We start from the raw sequence: 20788 nt of genomic DNA on the forward strand, positions 1-20788 counted from the left end.
TGAGTCAGAAGAGTGTGGAAACACTTTTTTCTACGCCTAAAATTGGTTTTATGGGTTTGAGTGTTCTCTGATTAGTGGAGCTTGTAGGCATATTTGCTGTCTGTCAATCAATCAATCAATCAATCAATCAACTCAAGTTGTACAAGGTTGTCTTTTATCATTTTTATGCAGCATAAATCTGGACATATGTGCATGCAATTGATTGCACTCCTGAAATATACACTTTTTTGCAAGAAGTGTTCCTTTATGTACGCAAGGGATCAGATGACCTTGATGCATCACATAAATAAATATATTTACCATTCAGACAAGCTAACATCTTGTAAATTTAGGTCTACTCGTTGGCCTTTGTAAAAACTACAAAACAAAAACTTCTCACTGTTCTGCTTGTGAACATAATCTGTGCAATTGTAATGACAATTATTACTGTTGAGAAATGAATCAAGCTTGAAATTCAATTCTAACAATAACCAGATGTGAATCGAATATGCAATCGTTTAATTTCAGGCCTAAACCCCTATATATAGGGGTAGCTCTTTTAAGTTACAAGAAAGTCAGGCCCGAATGGGTTAAACAATATGTTATGTGTTATATTGTCACTATTTATACAAAAATAGTTGCCACTGGTGACATATCACCATACACGGCTTGGCTGAAGAGATATCTCATCAGAACAATGACAGAATAAAGAGAGATTGCAAAATAATTATACACTGCATTAATTTACTTGATCCTACTGCTTACCAGTATAGTCAGATATCTGCAAAATCAATGTCTGTAGCAGGTTTCATCAAGTTTGAAGTAAGTCGCTGAAAATCACTGAGTTTGTAAGATATGCAAATGAGCAATTTATAATGTTTATACTGCTAAATGCTTCATGGCAGTCAGACAACTATCCGATCATTTTCTGTAACAGGTAACTTGACAATGCTCAAGTCCTATCAGATATCTTTCAGATCAATAAATGCAGTAGGTGTCACAAAATTCAGTGCAGTGGATTATATCACAAATGACATATGTTCATTAAATATGCAAATCCAAAAAAGCATTGAATAACTTTACATTACCAGATGCTTTATAATACATCACATATCTGTCAGGTCAATGTCTGAAGCAGGTGTCATCAAATTTGGTGCTTTAATTTTTTAGTTATATCACTGATAACAAAAGTTCATTAATACGCAAATGAGAAGGTATTTAAATGACACTCACAGTACCACTGTAACATTGTCATAAGCAGAAAGTTTAATAAAATTTGGTGCATTATGTCTACATATATGCTAACACTGTCATTAATGTCTCCATATAAAACCATTACAGGAAAAAATTTTATCGTTGATTTCTTATTTAATATACAAGCCACACCTGCTTAACTCTAATCAGTTCTTGTAATTTCAAACAGTACCTTGCAACTAAATTTGATCGATCCGATAAGCCATTCTTGAGATATCAATGACATAGAGATAGACAGAGTCAGACAGAGACAGACTTTGGTAAATCATTAGCCCCTGTGAACGGGTGCTAAAAACTGATGTACTCTATTGGTTGTGGCCTCATAGAGATTAAATCCTCTTTGGTGTATACAATTTATGTTATTCAACAATCATATTTAACGTACACCATCAGGGTACTTCCTCACGTCAAATATTCAAAATACACATACGCACACACACATACAAATGACAGATCACATAAATAGACTGAATGCAACTGTCTCAATTGATTTAAGGAGGTTTATTAATTAAAAAAATTTCAAGTAAACAATCATTATTAAAGGTAGGGGACAACCCAGTGACGATGTTGATTTCTATAACATTAATTACACAAAGTGATCTTTTGTCACCTTTTGCTAATCCTGCAAATAGAGTTTATACAAGCGTTTGATTGACAGTCGGTTCAAATCGCCAATGGTCACTAATTCCCTACCACAATGCTCGAATTTCCTAAAAAATTGTCTTCTAGTCGTCTTGGAATTTGAATATAACCCTAGAGTTTGATCGGTAGCAGCTTCGCGCTGACCGCTTGGCAGTCTGTCTGCATTTTTGCGGCCGGAGAAAAGTGGCATTTTATGGAGCGTGTATCAGTGTGTTGCCTCATGTCCACGTACACAATGAACACCACCATAGCTTTGCGTCCTTTTAAAGGGAGGCTCCATCTTTAAGACTGGCAATAATGCAGCATGGCCCTGACAACCGGCCGGAACACTGCTGCATTGCTGTATTTCATGTTCAATTTCACCTCATGATCAGCTGCTTCAGCAAGAATCTGGAAATGAGAAAAAAAAAACAATACCAATATTAAAGCTGCAAGCAGTGTTGGCGGGGCCCAAGGGATTAACATTGTTTCAAGTTCTTGCACTGATGATATTATGTGCAAAATTTGAGCTTGGAAAAGTCTTTTGTATCTTTTACCTAAAGAAGGATTTCGAACATTATCTCATACTTACTGTAGGTTTCTGTGGTAATCATATCTTTAATGCAAAATCAAATATGGCAGCCAAATCACGTGACCAACCAAAATGCTTTTTGCAAACTTGGAAGAGATCATTCTAAGGATGATATGAGTAACATTTCAGCTCAATCAGTGTGTTAGTTTTAAAGCAGAAGAAGATTTTTAAATATTAGATTTGGTATTTTTCAAAAATCCAATACGGCGACCAAATCATGTGACCGATCAAAATGCTGTTTGCAAAATTGATAGAGATAACTCTAGGGATGACATGAGTAAAATTTCAGTTCAATCAATATGTTAGTTCTGTAGAAGAAGATTTTTTTAAAATTAAATTGATATTTTTCAAAAATCTAATATGGCGGGCAAATCACATGACCGATCCAAATGCCGTTTACAAACTTGAAAGAGATCACTCTAAGGATGACATGAGTAAGATTCCGTTCAATTGGTGTTAATTAGTTCTGGAGAAGAAGATTTTTAAGATTAAATTGGTATTTTTCAAAAAATCCAAGATTGCAGCCAAATCACGTGACTGATCATAATGCAGTTTGCAGGGTACAATCAATATTAATGGTGGTACATACCCATGCCATACCATAAGGTAAAGGTACCACCATGTATTAATCAATGGTGGTACCCTATACATCATACCTTATTAGTAGATACAGTATTCCACCAGGACTAAAATTAATTTCGGTACATACCCATGCCATACCAGTAGGTATAAGGTACCACCACGTATAAATCAATGGTGGTACCCTATACGTCGTACCTTATTAGGAGGTACAGTATTGCACCATGTATAAAATTAATGGTGGTACATACCCATGCCATACCAGTAGGCATAGGTACCTGATGTATAAAATCAATGGTGGTATTCTATACTCACCAGTAGGTATAAGGTACCACCATGTATAAAATTAATGGTGGTATATACCCATGCCATACCATTATTATAAGGTACCACCATGTATAAATCAATGGTGGTACCCTATACGTCGTACCTTATTAGTAGGTACAGTATTCCACCATGTATAAAATAATGGTGGTACATACCCATGCCATACCAGTAGGTATAAGGTACCACCATGTATAAATCAATGGTTGTACCCTATACGTCGTACCTTATTAGTAGATACAGTACCACCATGTATAAAATTAATGGTGGTATATACCCATGCCATACCATTAGGTATAGGTACCACCATGTATAAAATCAATGGTGGTACCCTATACCGGTACATTGTACCTTAATAGTATGTACAGTATTGCATCATGTATAAAATTAATGGTGGTACATACCCATGCCATACCAGTAGGTATAGGTACCACAATGTATAAAATCAATGCTTGTACTCTATACCTCACCAGGAGGTATAAGGTACCACCATGTACAAAAATTAATGGTGGTATATACCCATGCCATACCATTAGGTATAGGTACCACCATGTATAAAATCAATGGTGGTACCCTATACGTCGTGCCTTATTAGTAGCTACAGTATTCCACCATGTATAAAGTTAATGGTGGTACATACCCATGCCATACCAGTAGGTATAAGGTACCATCATGTATAAAATGAATGGTGGTACCCTATACGTCGTACCTTATTAGTAGGTACAGTATTCCACCATGTATAAAATTAATGGTGGTACATACCCATGCCATACCATTAGGTATAGGTACCACCATGAATGAAATCATAGTGGTACCCTAGAACTTACTATTACATATAGGGTACCACCATGTATAAAATCAATGGTGGTAATCTATACCTCACCAGGAAGTATAAGGTACCACCATGTATAAAATTAATGGTGATACATACCCATGCCATACCATTTGGTATAAAGTACCACCGTGTATTAATCAATGGTGGTACGTCGAACCCTATAGATCATACCTTATTAGTAGGTACAGTATTCCACCAGGACTAAAATTAATATCAGTACTGTACTGTACATACCAATGCCATACCAGTAGGCATAAGGTACCACCATGTATAAATCAATGGTGGTACCCTATACGTTGTACCTTATTAGTAGGTACAGTATTGCACCATGTATAAAATTAATGGTGGTACATACCCATGCCATACCAGTAGGCTAAGGTACCCAATGTATAAAATCAATGGTGGTACTCTATACCTCACCAGGAGGTATGGGGTACCACAATGTATAAAATTAATTGTGGTATATACCCATGCCATACCATTATGTATAAGGTACCACCATGCACAGTATACGTCGTACCTTATAAGTATAGGGTACAGTATTCCACCACTCTACCATGAAAAAATTAATGGTGGTACATACCCATGCCATACCAGTAGGTATGAGGTACCAGTGTATAAATCAATGGTTGTACCCTATACGTCGTACCTTATAGGTACAGTATTGCACCATGTATACATTGTATAAAATTAATGGTGGTACATACCCATGCCATACCAGTAGGCATAGGTACCACAATGTATAAAATCAATGGTGGTACTCTATACCTCACCAGGAGGTATGGGGTACAACAATGTATAAAATTAATTGTGGTATATACCCATGCCATACCATTATGTATAAGGTACCACCATGTACAGTATACGTCGTACCTTATAAGTATAGGGTACAGTATTCCACCACTCTACCATGAATAAAATTAATGGTGGTACATACCCATGCCATACCGGTAGGTATAGGTACCACCATGTATAAAATTAATGGTGGTATATACCCATGTCATACCAGTAGGTATAGGTACCACAATGTATAAAATCAATGGTGGTACTCTATACCTCACCAGGAGGTATAAGGTACCACCATGGTGGTAAAGACATGTACGCAGGGCTAGTAACACGGTGTGCCATGTTCTGATACCAATGCCATCGGGGGTGGTACCAGTACCACCTGGAATAACACCTTTAATTAATAAAATCAATGGTGGACCCCATATACTTTACCGATTTGTACAGGGTATGATATCTGTTTCGAAAAGCTTATTAATTGTATTCGTTCTGTTGTCCGATGTAATTTGTAAACAGAGCACGATGAGTAAATCGATAATACTCCGTTGTTTAGGGAAGGTTTAAAATGAAAGGTCAGACATTGCTGCGGTCAGACATTGCTGCCTACCAGTACCACTCCCTTTGCTGGTTGTGTTGGGGCAGTGTCGCAATTTACGTGAGGTGACAACATTACATCTCTTTTTATCTTATTGTAAAGTCAAACTGACCTTTTCTGCAATCTCTAGCTTATACTGTCGATGATTTTGGAATGTTCATACACGTTCTGCTGGCTAGCTACCTGATCTCACACCGTACACAACATCGAAGCAATCATATGGTCATCTGCAGAAACTACGCGAGGTCAACGCAAGTGGGCGCTCCATTGACCCAAAAAGTACCACGGTACTTACGCCGTTTTAGACTGCTATAATACTTACGTCACCGGCATCCACTGCTACACACAAGATGGCGGATCCGACGAAGACAGACATTCAGGCGATTTTCAAACGCCTCCGAGGAATTCCTACAAACAAGGTATGTTGGAAAGAATAATGGAATTTACAGATGAATATCTATTTATTTAATTGGCTGACAAATAATTATTTATTCTGGAGTATTTTGTCTTGAAAACGGATTTTTATTGAACAATCTGTCTCCGCCGATAAGGGGACTGTCAATCACCACCCGTACTAGAGGCCAAAGTCAAATTTTGGTGGTACTGTTTGTAATCTGTGCGCGAGAAGCTGAAGCGCCATATATCTGTACATTTACAGAAAGACGAACTTCACTACAAGATCAAATTATCGTATCACTTCTAGTTTAGTGAGTAATTTCTCTAACATTTATGGACCGTATGTTACTCTAAGTCAGAACGGATAGCTGCGCAGCTGTAGCTAATGAATGGACGCCGGTACTCTCAGGGCGACACGTTAACAAAACACACAAAAAAAGCTGTAGTTACGCAAAGTAAACTTGGATCTTAAGGACCAACTCAAATAAAGAAATACGCCATTTAGTCCTGTTGTGTGAGAGGGAATACTTCCCGAAGATTGAAGTTGGGGACTTGACATGTCGACATGTTACAAAACCGATTTTCCAAATAAACTTCTAATTTATTTAAAATATTTAAATCCTATTTACAGTCGTACGCATTATCCGGAATTAGACGTCAGAGCGTTAGTTCTGTAAATAACTGAATACAAAAAAAAAATTTCACTGGAGAATTTAGTCTAGTATCGTTGACATTTTACCGAATTTCACATGTAGCAGGAGTCATCAAAATGTCCAGTGTTCACGGTCGGAAGTGTTTGGTTCCAGGAAAAGATATGGAACCAGTTGGAATGAGATGACAACTTCCTGTTTTGCAGACCACAAATCAAAATAAAATAGCCGAAATTGACAAGCATCAATAATTGATGTACAATACAACTCTGATATTATTGAAGAGATGGATATTTAGCTGGTATCTATTCTGCCAGCCGGCTTGATTAATAGCTGAGCATTTCCATAATGTCTTGAATCATATGTACAACACTGAGCATATTTTATAGAGTTGTCTTGTAAATTGATAAACATCTGTCAGGGCACATTTCTCCTGATAACTTTTCTGTAACATCTACATATAAACCAAATCTAGTGTGTCATGTTGAGTTTTTATTTGGTAAATTCTTCGTGATTCAGTAAAGCAGCAGCAACAATTTGTAAAGGCACTGTGTCTTCAAATTCTGACACACTACATGTGCAGTTTTACAAATAGACAACCAGTGATTGACCCTATGAGTGCAATTTGTCACCTTTCTAAAATATTCACTTATCAAGTTTTTCTCATTTTTGCAAAAATCTGATGAAAAAGTGTAAAATGAATGAAATTTGATGTCCATTTGGTCCAAAATTATCAAGAAAATTACAGAAAAATTTATAAAATGTGTAAGATGTTGCACTAAAAAGTTTTTGGGAAAAGTTATAGAGCAGGCAAAGGGTTAACTTGACAAAGTACTAGTTACAACTGAAATTTGGGAATTCTGTTTCAGGTCTGTTTTGATTGTAATTCAAAGAATCCAACCTGGGCAACTGTCACCTATGGAGTATTTTTATGTATTGACTGTTCAGCTGCACACAGATCTCTAGGCGTCCACGTCTCCTTCATCAGGTAATTGAGAAATCTATCATTCTATTTGTACTCTTTCACTTCTGTCTGATTTACTTTCAACAAGACCAGTATACTGAGAAATATGGGTGAACTGGTAGACTGAAGGGTTGAAGGTCATGGCGATGTCTTTTTGACCTTGGTTGACCTTTGATGTTAATGTCAATGACATCTGGTTATACAACAAAGACTTTCATCACAGTCAGTGTCTGAGTGTTTTAGAATTACAAGCACTGTTTCTCATGTCACATCTATTCTATCTTCAACGTGAGATCAAACTATGTACAAAGCCAAAATGTATCATCATGTAGTGACCAAAGATAGCTGATCTTACAGACAGGTATTCCTTTAGCTATAGGACTGAACATAGTACATGATACCAGTGACACTATATACACAGATATGCCCTTTTGACTACCAATACCTTCTTCTTGTTCAGCAGAAATATTTCATTCAAATTTGTCTCAAACCAGTTACCTTTTCCAATAGAGTACATTCTAAAAAAGATACTTAGGACCCATGTACTGGAGAATGTAGGATTGGGGTTTGGGGGTTATTACCACTTCCTAAATTTGTTGGGGAGGGAGATGGAAAATTGAAAGGAACACGTCTTCAATGTGTTCAGTTCTTTCTTGTTCACCATTATTGAAATGAATGCGTGGATTAATGCAAGCTTGGGTAGAGTGTAACTCCATATTGTTATCTCTGAATTCATGAGAGAATCCATCTGTCTCTTGAAACACTATGTATATATACAGGAGGTGTATTGGCAAGTCAGATTCATTCTCATCACAATCTGAACCTTGGCCATTTTATGGAAAGGGCAAGTCATATATGAACAACAATCATTCATCAGTGATAGTCAGTAGAGTTCCAAAGGACAAAATTGTATCTTGCTTTGCTCTGTGCCTTGCATCAGGGAAATGGTCATGTATTCAGTACTATGATCACAGAAATTACTGAGATGTACAGAGACTGTTTTTCATAACTGTGTGCATTGTGCTTATATCTTGATATTGTCCCTTGAAGTTTTAATATATGAATAAAGTGTCCATGCTAGTACCATCAAATCGATTTGGTCAAACCCAATGTTCATGAAATGGCAACAGCGTCATTTTGTTGGAAAAGTGGAACAAAATAATTGTGTTGACACTATGGGTATTTGTACATGTACTTATCTCTGTCTATGGAAGCAGCACCAAACATGTGATGGGTTCAGTTACTACTATCTGTTAGTATACATTTACCTATGTAAATAAGTTTGCTATGCTAAAATTCCCATGCCTGTGATATTGTAGGAAGAGAAACTCTTTTAGGATACTTGGGAATTCCCAAAAGCATTGAGTGGATTTCCATTCTCAATAAAATGAATGATTTAGAGGCGTGAAAGAAATCGGGAAATCTTTTATAACTACCGGATATATCATGATAGCTTTGACAAGTTTGATTCTAGGGGTGAATTGTTCAGATACATATGACCTAGTGTAGCTTGGAGGAAATTTATCTTGTGTAATGGTCACTTCTGAGAAACTATACAGGAAACAATAGACATTTATTTCATAATGAAGATTGAAATCAGGGTCATCATGCAAATTTTTGGATCAGATAAGCAAAATTACCTTCAATCATAATGACTACTTTTCTCAAAGTGGATTCCAACAGAAAAAAAATTTCAATTATCACAAGGGCGAGATGACAGAAATATTTGATTTTCTATACATGTCTCTAAATAAGTCCATACAAATTGTAACAGAAAATAATTGTCTGATTTTGTAAAATAATCCAGCTGGAGTGTAATAAATGCTGACTATCATAAATAATAACTCCCATGTAACATCATTCATTATTTATGAATGATGTTACATTTGAGGAAGAGAGATTCTGAGTGATAGTCTCTCAGCGTGTGACAGTGTGACTTCATTTGACTTTTGCTGGTGTCAATTATCAATAGATTAACAAAGGTTGACATCAAAAAATAAAGTGATATGGTGTTGATTATGGACACCACACAGTGAAAATGTCTCATGAAAAAGGGATTACATGTTGTGAGTGTGTGAAAGTGTGCATACCATAGGTATTAAAGCCATAGACTGCAGTTCAGCTTTACCCTGTACTGCACTGTCATACGTGTTGGAAAATGAGCAAACAGCTGCTACCAGAGTAACTGTGATACCAAAGTTTCATCATCTTTTCTTGTTGCCATGGTTACAAATACTCAATACTGGTTTTGTTAAGAATTCTTGATAATGAAATGCAAATCAGATGATAATTTATGAAACAATGAGATGAGAAATATTTATAGTATTTAAAATCATAATGTGTAATTCAAGTGAAACAGTCATAAATATAGGTTAGGTGCTCAGTGTTGTTCTACATGTGTATGTAATACCACACTGCGCAATGTTTTCCATTGACATGATTGACTTTCAATCCAATAAGTCAATTTGCTTTCTGCTTGATAATCTGATCAAGGATATTTTTCTCTCACTGTTTACCAGTGTTGGTAAACCTTGGAGCTTTGGTTGTTATCTTATAAGTGGTGGAATTTAGGTAATTCCAAAACTTGTGTTTTTGTGGTATGAGAGAACATCGTGATCTGTCTTAATATTGATTCTTAAATAATGAACATTTGTAGATCCAAAGATATCATATTTGAAGGGCTGTGAAACATAATGTTATGAGTTGAGAATTCAGAAACATAATATAATGTCGCAGTCACAAACTATCTTCACACATACATACATAGACACATACACACACACACACACACACACACACACACACACACACACACACACACATATATATATATATACATGTATATATATATAATATATATATATATATATATATATATATATATATATATATATGTGTGTGTGTGTGTGTGTGTGTGTGTGTGTGTGTACAAATAAACACACATACAGAGAGAGAGAGAGAGAGATGAACTACATGTGTATTTTTAGCTTAAAATATGTTCCCATGTTTGAAGGATACAAAACAGTATTACCATGTTTAAGGTTCAAACAAGTTTGTCTCCTGAATTGTAGACTTCCGTTGTTGGTTGATGATCTAGTCACCTTGTAGTGCACTGTGAATGTGAAATGATGAAATAGCTGTTTATGATTTTCACAAGGTGTGCCTCACACCTCTTCTCAGCTCAGCTCATTCAAGCATGACAAGGAAGCCCTTGAATCAACACAGACAATGGTGTGACTTATCTGGCCATGTCATCAACTTGCTGTTTCTCCTTCTGTACCTGTCAATAAAAACCAGCTGGGAGCCATGCAAAATAATTGTTTGGTTAACCCTTCCCCCAGCATGGTTTGTCCCAAACCCATCGTTATCACGGTGATATTGGACCTCTTTACAGGGAATGGGGGTGGACAGGTTGGATTTTTTTTTGTACCAAGTTGATTTTGTTGAATAAACTGTTCTCGCAACAACTCCCACATATAAAAAAAATCTTGTTACCAGCAGTATCTTAGGCATAATCTTGATATTTCCAGAAAAAAATCATGTCTGAATCCAAATTATTGATAAACATATGAAAAGATGACATATCTTATACGAGATGATACCTCTGAAATATAGTTGAATCAAGTTCATCAAAAGCAGATTTCAATTGAACCGTAATCCTGTTGGGCTGAAAACGTTAATCCTCTCATGCCAAGGGTGATACAGTAGAGTCTGGCTTCAAAGGGTTGATATTTTCCATTTATTCGTGGATAGTACCACTACCCGTATTCACACTTTGATAGGATAAGAGATGAGGGCTGGAGGGGGAAAACTCAATATGAATAGTTTAAAAATGTGCGTAATTACATGTGAAGGTAGCTACAGGCAGACTGAGCTATTTTCAGTCATAAATTAATGTGCTCAATTTATTGTTGACATATTTCAACACAGATAGCTGGTAGATATACATTTGTTTCACTCAAACTTTCAAAGTTTACTAAAAAGACATCAACACACCTTTACTCAGGTAGACTTGCCTGTTTTCAGTGAATTTTTTGTCGTTGATGCAACATTTTCTGATTTCACTTTGCCTGCGTCGGTGAATACCATATGTCAGAGAATCCATATGGTAGAACTGTGTGCCTGGTGTAGAGAAGTGCTGCCATATGCTCTCTGCAAACACTCTCTATCCACTGATCAGAAAGAAGTTGGCGTATGGAAAGTATTGGTAGACACCAGAATGTAGCTTTAACCCTTATCCTGCTAAACAATATCACTTCCCTATCTGTCTAGTCAGATAAAAACATTATTGAGCCAAGTTTGTACGTATTTGCAATCTATCCATGGTATGTTATAGCAGATTTGATCAGTAAAAAATCATATGTACAGCATATAGGTATTTGTTAGCCTTCAAATATGTGTTTGTTAAAATGCAACATATTGGGCCTGTTGCACCTCACTGGTTTAATCCAACTTGACCTGATGGTGACATACAAACTTTTTTTGGGAGGGTGGGGGGTATTATGGTTTATAAACACAAATATCCTTTCACCAGGATAATGTTGACAAGGCCCAGTGCTCATAGTACTCAGTGCATTGTACGGGGCCTGGGGTCAATGCTCAGTTTTGCCAGTAAGTTTTCTTGACCATGAAACTAAACCTGTTTCAATTTGCATATACTGTGGAAAGAAATTGGCAAGTATTTGGACAGTTTTACTGGATTTTTTGTGAAGTATTGAGCTGAAATAAACCAGTCTAAAGTGGCACTATAAAATTCTTAATTCAATGCAAAGAGATGAACTTCAGTATTTAGGGACCTGTTATTTCCCTTCTATTGCACATAAACGTTACAAATGATGAATGATCTAAGAAAGACAGTAATCAGTCTTGAAATCTGTCCAAGGAGCTGTATACTTCTCAAGGGAACTATCAGGGTGATCATTTATCATTGTAAAGAGTTCATGACAAAGGCCACCCATGATGGTTTATCACTGGAAAAGTGGATTTAACCCTTTGAGCACCAAAGTCAATTTTTGTCACTTTCACAAAATATACGCCAGTCAATTTTTTTCAGATTTTTGCTAGAATTTTGGTAAAACATTGTAGCCAATGAAATATTGTGTCCATTTGGTCCAAAATTACCAAATAAACTACAGAAAAATGTACAAAAATTTTAATAATATTGCACTATTATTTTGGTATGAAAAATTACAGCACTCAAAGGGTTAAGGCAGTATGCACTTCGAAAGTAAATGACTTAAACTTCTTCAAAAACTTTCCTCAATGAAACTGTCAACTATTCTCTCACTTAATCAAGAATATAAATCCGGGGTCACCATGCAAAGTTTGGTACAAGAGAATTACCTAAAATTTATGAATTTTTGGAATTCAAAATGGCTGCCACCCCTGGGTTAACTCATAGACTCTCGAGAAAAACGGGACAGGCAACTCCTGAGGTTTCTTTGTGCGATCTATCTTGGAATACATTAAAGTTTATTTGCCAAGCGGTCCCCGACAACAATACTTCGTACTTAACACTGAATCTCATTAACGATCAAACTGACGTTCTAATATGTACACTTTGCTCTTGCATGGCACGTTCCGAGTAATGACACAGAGAATTTTGAGGGTTTTTTGATACTAGTCATGGTGAATGTTCTGGTAACGATGAAGATCACATTTTGGATTCAAGCCGAAGCCAACGGGAAAAAACAAGACGATAAAAACTGTGTACATTTAGCCATAGACGCTAGAGAAAACTCTTGCTAGATATCGACAATATAAGTTTACATTCCCTACCATAAAAATCTCCGATATCCAACAAACATTTACAAGTTAGACAGGTTTACACTTCCCCAGTCCTGCGAAACGAAAACCTGACCTTTATTTCATCTGTCACGCAACATTTGACGAAAATCAGGGAACAAAAAAAATGACTACTCCATCGGAGCTCAAATACACGACCTCTAACATTTTGGTACTGTTTTAGCCTGAAGAAACACCAAAGTTCGGATAAGCTACACATGTTACATCCGCAAAGTACTAGAAAATACATTTGCAACACTGACTTTCGCTGTCAGGAGAAACTTCGCGATAAATCGGGACTATCCATCGGTTGATGGAGTCCGAAGCGGTAAGGTAGACATGCATTTACACAAAGCTGAACGCTGTCCTCGTAAATGTGGCCGTTCACAGTTTTCAAACAACAACATTTCAGTAGTTAACATACATACTTTACCGAATCATGGAGCATTCCTCGCACAGAAAATATTCAGACGGTTAAAAAACTGTAAAAACGAGGGAAAATTCGGAGATACACGGACGATTGCGGAATGTAAACAACTCTGTGATGTCAACTGCTGTTAAGTCTGGAACTGCAGCGGTATGTGTTTCGGATTTCTATTCGAAACTTTGTCACTATACAGCAACATACTGACTCCCTGCAGACTTCTAGTTGCATCGAATCTCGCTACCAATATGTAAAAAGTACTTTAAAACCATTTTGACGAATTCTTCTCAAAATAGTTGTAACACTTTTATTTCTAAAAATGGACTTGCGGGTAATCCGAAATAACTTGTAATCCGAAAACATTATTACCGTATACCGCATGCACGTGTCTATGAACCGGACGTTGTGCAGTCGATCGGGTCCAGCTTCATTCCGTCCCCGACCCATTAACACCTCTTAATTATTCAAAGATAGATCGCAGGCTGCTAATCCCATAGACCCTTTGTTCTCTATCGCAGTTGCCAGTCCCGTTTTTCTCGAGAGTCTATGGTTAACTCTGTCGAAAAAATTTTCAATTTTTGAAAAATTTTAGTAAAAATGTTTCTCACTCCAAGAGTTTTAACATGAGCCCTCACAAGTCATAGATCAGAAAAGAATTGCTGAATGTCTGTCCCTGAGGTGCATCCTACTTTAAAACTGGAAGAATTTAGGTGTATTGCTCTCGCAATGGATCTCAAAATGCAATATAGAGCTCCAGATGTCTCTCTCTATAGAACATGTCCCGGTATAGGTTGTTGGTATCATTGACTGTGACTTGTAGTAAAGTACAATAACTAATGATTGATATTTTACAGGTCAACACAGCTGGACACAAGTTGGACATGGCCACAGCTGCGAGCCATGCAAGTTGGCGGCAACGCCAATGCTGTAAGTATATCTACAGAATCTCCTTCACAGTTTAAGATCAACATGGATGTCTGGTTTCCATGGCAACAGGAGACAAGGGGGACGCGAGGGGATGTACCGACCATTTAACCCTGCTCTCCAATTGTATTTAAAGTATCGATTTAACCTAAAATTTATCGGTGAAGTTTTTTCCCACAAGCTGATAAATGGAGCTGAACGATTTGCTATTGTACCACTTTGCATTAGAGATTCACTTTCACAAAAGTCAAGGGATGTAATTTGCTATCTTGTCATTTCAAAACAAAAGCGGCCTGAATTGTAGAGCCCTGAAATTTAATATCATTTAGATAAACCTAGATGCGTGAAATATAATATAGCAATAAAAAAATGACACTGTGCCTGCAGACATATTGAAACCTCGGGTACAATAAATGTTATCAGATTTCATACATTATTGGTCTGTCTTCTGTGACTGAAATATATCAGATAATAACACTTATTTCGAGTTCAGTCTGTCTCTGAGTGGCAGTGCTACAAAAGATAATTCAATGTTGTGAATATATCTGTGTAAAAAGAATTTCATACGCACTGATCTAACTTCTCCCACTTTCATGTTGAGTATTCTGGAATGGCATAGAAATGGTGTATATCTTATGTAGCAAGTGTACAAAGTTTGCAATACTTCTGTGTTTTCCTGGCAAATAAATGGTCTTAACTTTGCAACAGAGGTTTTACTGAATCAATCTTTTTTTTTGCCAAATGTGATCTTATTTACTTAATACCCCTTTTAAAACCAATATAACACTCATGAACACCTCTTTCCTACGAAAGGCCTCTTTCCTCACCGGAAACATTCAACCATTTAAGCCCAATTTAGCTCTAAACGCTTAATATAATTTCAATAATAATTTCAAAAGTAATCGTTAATTTTTGTGTATTGATTGACATTAAATGGATGTCACACCAGAGCTAACAGAATTTGTGCAAGATAGAATGTACGTTGATTTTTGGTTTCGCTCTCAAATGGATTCAACATGGCAGTCGTGAACTTTGACCTCTGACAATATTAACCTTCATTTGGAGAGGGGAATCAATTCAATTGTTGAAGTGTCCTCTGCTTTCACAGTCCTTTGAAAAAGTTCACCGCTAGTTAGAATTTTAATGATGGGCTTTTGTAATTATATACATGATCCATAAATTGGCAAGGTTATATGTAATCAAAATCAACAATTAGTTGGAATCTAAATGTAGATCTCATTTATGACATATTCACAAAAACTCCCTCACACTATGCTGATGTCCTTCCTAATTAGATTGGTTTTGTAGCAGTTTTCACCGCACATCTCAATCAAAATAGGTGTAAAATTGATATCCGTGTGCTTTCAGGCTCTAAACACCTGTGTAGATTCTAATACTTATTTAGCAATCTGTAAGGGGGTGTATTACTCTATCAAGCATAAAATAAACCCCAATTTACTTTAGTGGAATTATAATTCATTACGTTTGAATGACCTCGGTGATAAAGTGAAATTAAAAAAAGCCATACATGGCTTTTGATGCCCGTTGGCAATGTCAGTCAGATCTACTTTTGATTTCTAATTTGAATTCTCTGATTGATAAGATAAATCTTCTTAATCAGGGTGAATTCAACATGATGCAACGAAACACCCTCAAGCAAGGGAAGGATTATTTTGAGCATAGACACTAGAAGGTGTATTGTTAGAACAGTAATTTGATTTCAACCAATAGCATAGTGCACAGGGTGTGAATTTTAAGCCCCTGAAGATGTGCTTATAGCGACTGAAGGAGCAAATTTATACAATGTGGGTCTCGCAGGTCAAAGAAAACAGCCAACACCCTGATTGTAATATAGCATGATTTACAGGGCTGGTGAAAAGTTGTGTACAGAAATCAGGAGGATATAAAAAATTTAAAAAAAGAATTGTGAAATAAGTAATTTGAAAATGACGAGAGGCAACTATACACTGAGTGTTACTGCACTCAGATGAAAGGTCCATTCAGAGATACATAGTTGATAAGTGTGACTGCCACCCATGAACTGTTTGAGTCAATTTAACAATTTTTGAAAATTTCTCTTTCCCAACCCAATACCAGTTCATGTAATATGTAAAATTTAGTATTGCATCACAGAGAAATCTCTTGATCCAGTGGCATGCCAATGTAGCCTAGTGTACTATCTAGCCGGCATGTCTAACTCAAAACTAGGAAGTGTTGAGTTCGTAACAAGAACCAGATCTGAAACAAAGTTGGTTGGAAAGCACGCTGACATGGAATGAACAATATCATGGAATTTAACATTTTCATGACCCCTACAAATACTGATATTTCCTTATGTATAAATCAGTGTTGTAGCGGGACTGTGGTTTAATTGAATATTTCAAAGGAGAAAATTACTTCCTTGGAGATTTGTACACAACTGTCACTGTTTTCTAATTTGAGGCAAAAGTACTGATGAATGTTGAACACTACGTACTTCTGAATATCTGGGATGTAAGGTCATAGAGGGTCATCAAAATTACACATACAGACTTTAAATTACGGTATTGGTTACTCACAAATGAATAAAACCAATCATCGTTATTTCATTGAAATCCTTTCCGTGGAATCAGTCTGGAAAATTAAACAACATTGATACATTATTTGTTTATTGTCAAGGATAATAAATACCTTGATTTAATCCTCTTTTCTCCCAAGTTGTATTTATTTCTATGGTTTGTCTACGGAGCCTGGTAGAAAGAAGATTAATTTACATGTTGTAAATTAGAGAAAGTTAAATATTTATACTATATAATCATGGTAGTGTGATTCACGTAAATTAACCCTTTGAGCACCAACGTCAAATTTGTTGCCTTTATAAAATTACTGCCGTCAATGTATCTCAATTTTTTATCAAAATTTTGATAAGAAAATGTAGCCAATGGAATTTTATGTCCATTTTGTCCAAAATTATCAAAAAAATTACAGAAAAGTTCATGCAGATTGGTAAAATGTTACAGTAAAATTTTGGAGGGAAAAAAATTAAAGCTTTCGAAAGGTTAATAGAGTGATACTGAATACTGACTTTGATGAAATTGATTGTTAAAATTTCTGTTTTGTACTCAATTGTGTGTGACACACCTACAGATAAGCCAGCCATGTAACTACAATATCTTCTAATGTCACAATGTTATGTCAACTATAATATTTTATTTATGTATGGCTATTTCTGGATCTTAAATGGTTATTGCATAAAAAATGTCGTAAAGTCTATTAAAAATGAATGAGAGATATAATTCAATCAATTTCAGCTGTCAGTTGCAGGATAATTTCGTTTGCAAGCAGCAATAGCTTTTTGTTACATGCACAAACATGTTCTCTCCATGTCGGCAATGTTTGTGCTGAGATTTTGAAATGAGAGAACATGGGAAATGTATCTTCAAGAAAGCCGTATTCAAATAGCAGAGTTCTGACTGTGATAGTAGTAGTTAGGTGAAACTATATAATGCACAATTTGGGGAAGATGAATATTCCACATTGATAAAGAATCATTAGCATAAAATTTACATACCAAAACAATGTTCATTAATATAATTTGCATAAATTAATAATAATCTGCTAATTGGGTGTAACACTGCAGTTTCACTTGTTCTTCTGTAGATGGGATTTTTCCGTCAGCATGGCTGCACTACAAACGACACTAATGCAAAATACAGCAGTCGAGCCGCTCAGATGTACAAGGAGAAAGTCAAGAAGCTAGCGTATGATTCAATGAGGAAATATGGTACACAGGTGAGAATCCAATAAAATTATGGTATTTAAGTTGGACAGCTAGTTGACTTTGAGAAATAGCTTTATCCTTTTTCCGTTATTATTGTTTTATTTGTGTAATATAAATTTTTGTCATTCGCCAGAAATCACAACACAATGACAATATTCATTTGTCAACAATCACATTGCGTTCTGTTGGTAAAGCAACAACTTAGTCTTTTCAGCTAGCATCTTTTATTAGTCCATCAGTTTGCTAATTTAAGATGCCACTAATGTAAACTTTTGTGTAAATTTACTATGATCAGGATGTCTTTTTAGCTAAATTAAAAACCTACTGATTGCAATGAAACTCTGAAAACGCTACAAAGCATGTAGCTACACTCAAAGTGTTTTATGGAACTTTAGGGATAATTTGCGATGAAAGAAACCTGAAATATATAGATTACTTTACGGATCAGATCCACTGTGCATTGTGTCCATGAAGGAGATTACAGTGTCAAAGTGTAGAGTATCTCATACACATTGTCTTGTCTCTTAGAAAAGCTAGCATTTCCTTCCTGAGCTTTCTACTGCCATGAACCACACCCTTAAACAGGGTATTTAATCCGCTAATGGAAACGTTAATCCTCTTTCCTCAGTGCACAATTTTGTCGAATGTCTGTTTTTCTGCTCCTGACATTCCATAAAAAATTGCCAGTGAATTTAAAAGTTTGAAACAATTTACATACTCAGTAAATGGAATTATAGTATTCAAAAAAAAACCCATCCATAATCAAACATTTGACTGGTTTTGAAATGATTATTTATCAAATGAAATGGAACTTGTCAAAGATGCTTGGAATTGAAGATTAACCCTTTGAGCGCCAAAGTCAATTTTTGTCACCCTCATAAAATATAGCTCGGTCAATTTTTGTCAGATTTTTGCCAAAATTTTGATAAAAAACTGTAGCTGATGAAATATTGTGTACATTTGGCCCAAAATTATCAGAAAAATTACAGAACAGTTCATAAAAATTGGTAAAATGTTGCACTAAAATTTGGTTGGAAAAAATACAGTACTCAAAGGGTTAAACAAGATTAAGCACACTTTCAACTGAGTTCAGTAGCAATGTTTAATATTCAATGGAATATCTGGCCCTTGAGGGCGCTCCAAGCATGTAGAGAGTGTAAAAAGTGCCCCCAAGCAGTGTCTCATCTAGTCTATTGTGAAAGTTAACCCTTTTGGATTAAATTTGATTATCCAATTCCACAGCTTCACATTGATGGAGTAGGACATCAGTCTCCCGTTGCCAAGGAGGTCGACTTCTTCAAGGAGCACACGGAAGTGGAAACCCCGGCTTCTATAGCCGAGGGGCAGGAACCAATGGACAATGGTACTAAAATAACAATGTCCAAACCCATAGCAATTAATAACGGGAACGGTAACGGGCTCGCAAACACTGCAAAACTTACGCCAGAAAAGGACAAAGGTTGGTATAAGGGTGGCTGTAGATTGGAAGCTTTCAAAAATTCACTAGTCTTGCCCTATTTGTTGTGAATGCAGGGAACTGCGAGACATTCTGTATTCAAAATCATTCAAAAGCTAGATTGTATTTTCTTATCATGTCACACAGACAATTATCTAGTTAACATAGGATTGACACAGGCTTGACATACTGAACTACGCTGACCCTTTGAGCGCCAAAGTCAGTTTTTGTCGCCTTTATAAAATATACCCCGGTCATTTTTTTCAGAAATTTTGAGAAAAAATTGTAGCCAATGAAATGTGATGTCCATTTGGTCCAAAATTATCGAAAACTTTAGAGAAAAATTCATAAAATTGGTAAAATGTTGCACTAAAATTTTGGTGGGAAAAATTACAGCACTCGAAGTGTTAAACAGACCAGTATCTGAATGACATAGTATTGACACAGGATGTACCTAGGGTTGACATAGGATTGACATATTGAACTTAGTTCATTGCACAGATTTCTCGGCTACAAAACCCGACAGTTGCTAACTGCGCAAGTTTCCATATTCAAGTAAATTCTGCCGTTTTTAATTTGGTCTATGATTAGCAATACCATGTTACCCATCTGGAGCTGATCCAAGTATGTTACTTGATGATAAGTATTATTAATTCAGTGCATTCAGATCAACCAGATCAGAGTAAAATTTGTTCATCAATTTCATTGAGCATAGGTAAGCTCCCTAACTTGCCTGTAATAAAAAGCTGGTGAATTTTTGAAAGCTCTGCTGGGGAACCTTGTCAAGTTCAAGGTTGCTGTAGATGCATGTGTGTGATGTTGTGGTTACGATATCTCAATCGGATAGAGTGTGTAGAGCATTGAA

The 20788-nt window shown here is 36.1% G+C and overlaps 1 protein-coding gene across 4 annotated transcripts in view; it reads left to right on the plus strand.

Moving 5' to 3' along the window:
- The first annotated feature begins 5819 nt into the window (after positions 1–5819).
- Positions 5820–20788, plus strand: part of LOC139120841 (ADP-ribosylation factor GTPase-activating protein 2-like) — a 28063-nt gene continuing 13094 nt past the window's right edge. For 2 of the 4 annotated variants that reach the window (XM_070685437.1, XM_070685444.1), the window contains exons 1-5: positions 5821–5984; positions 7481–7599; positions 14638–14710; positions 18347–18478; positions 19710–19926. In XM_070685437.1, the coding sequence (XP_070541538.1) occupies positions 5916–5984; positions 7481–7599; positions 14638–14710; positions 18347–18478; positions 19710–19926 (610 nt within the window). In that variant the 5' untranslated portion in view covers positions 5821–5915. Of the gene's footprint in view, positions 5985–7480; positions 7600–14637; positions 14711–18346; positions 18479–19709; positions 19927–20788 lie in introns of all 4 variants that reach the window. The other 2 variants (XM_070685462.1, XM_070685454.1) reach the window with 2 other exon arrangements.

Source organism: Ptychodera flava, chromosome 2 (assembly GCF_041260155.1).
Source record: "Ptychodera flava strain L36383 chromosome 2, AS_Pfla_20210202, whole genome shotgun sequence".
Classification (NCBI taxonomy): domain Eukaryota; kingdom Metazoa; phylum Hemichordata; class Enteropneusta; family Ptychoderidae; genus Ptychodera; species Ptychodera flava.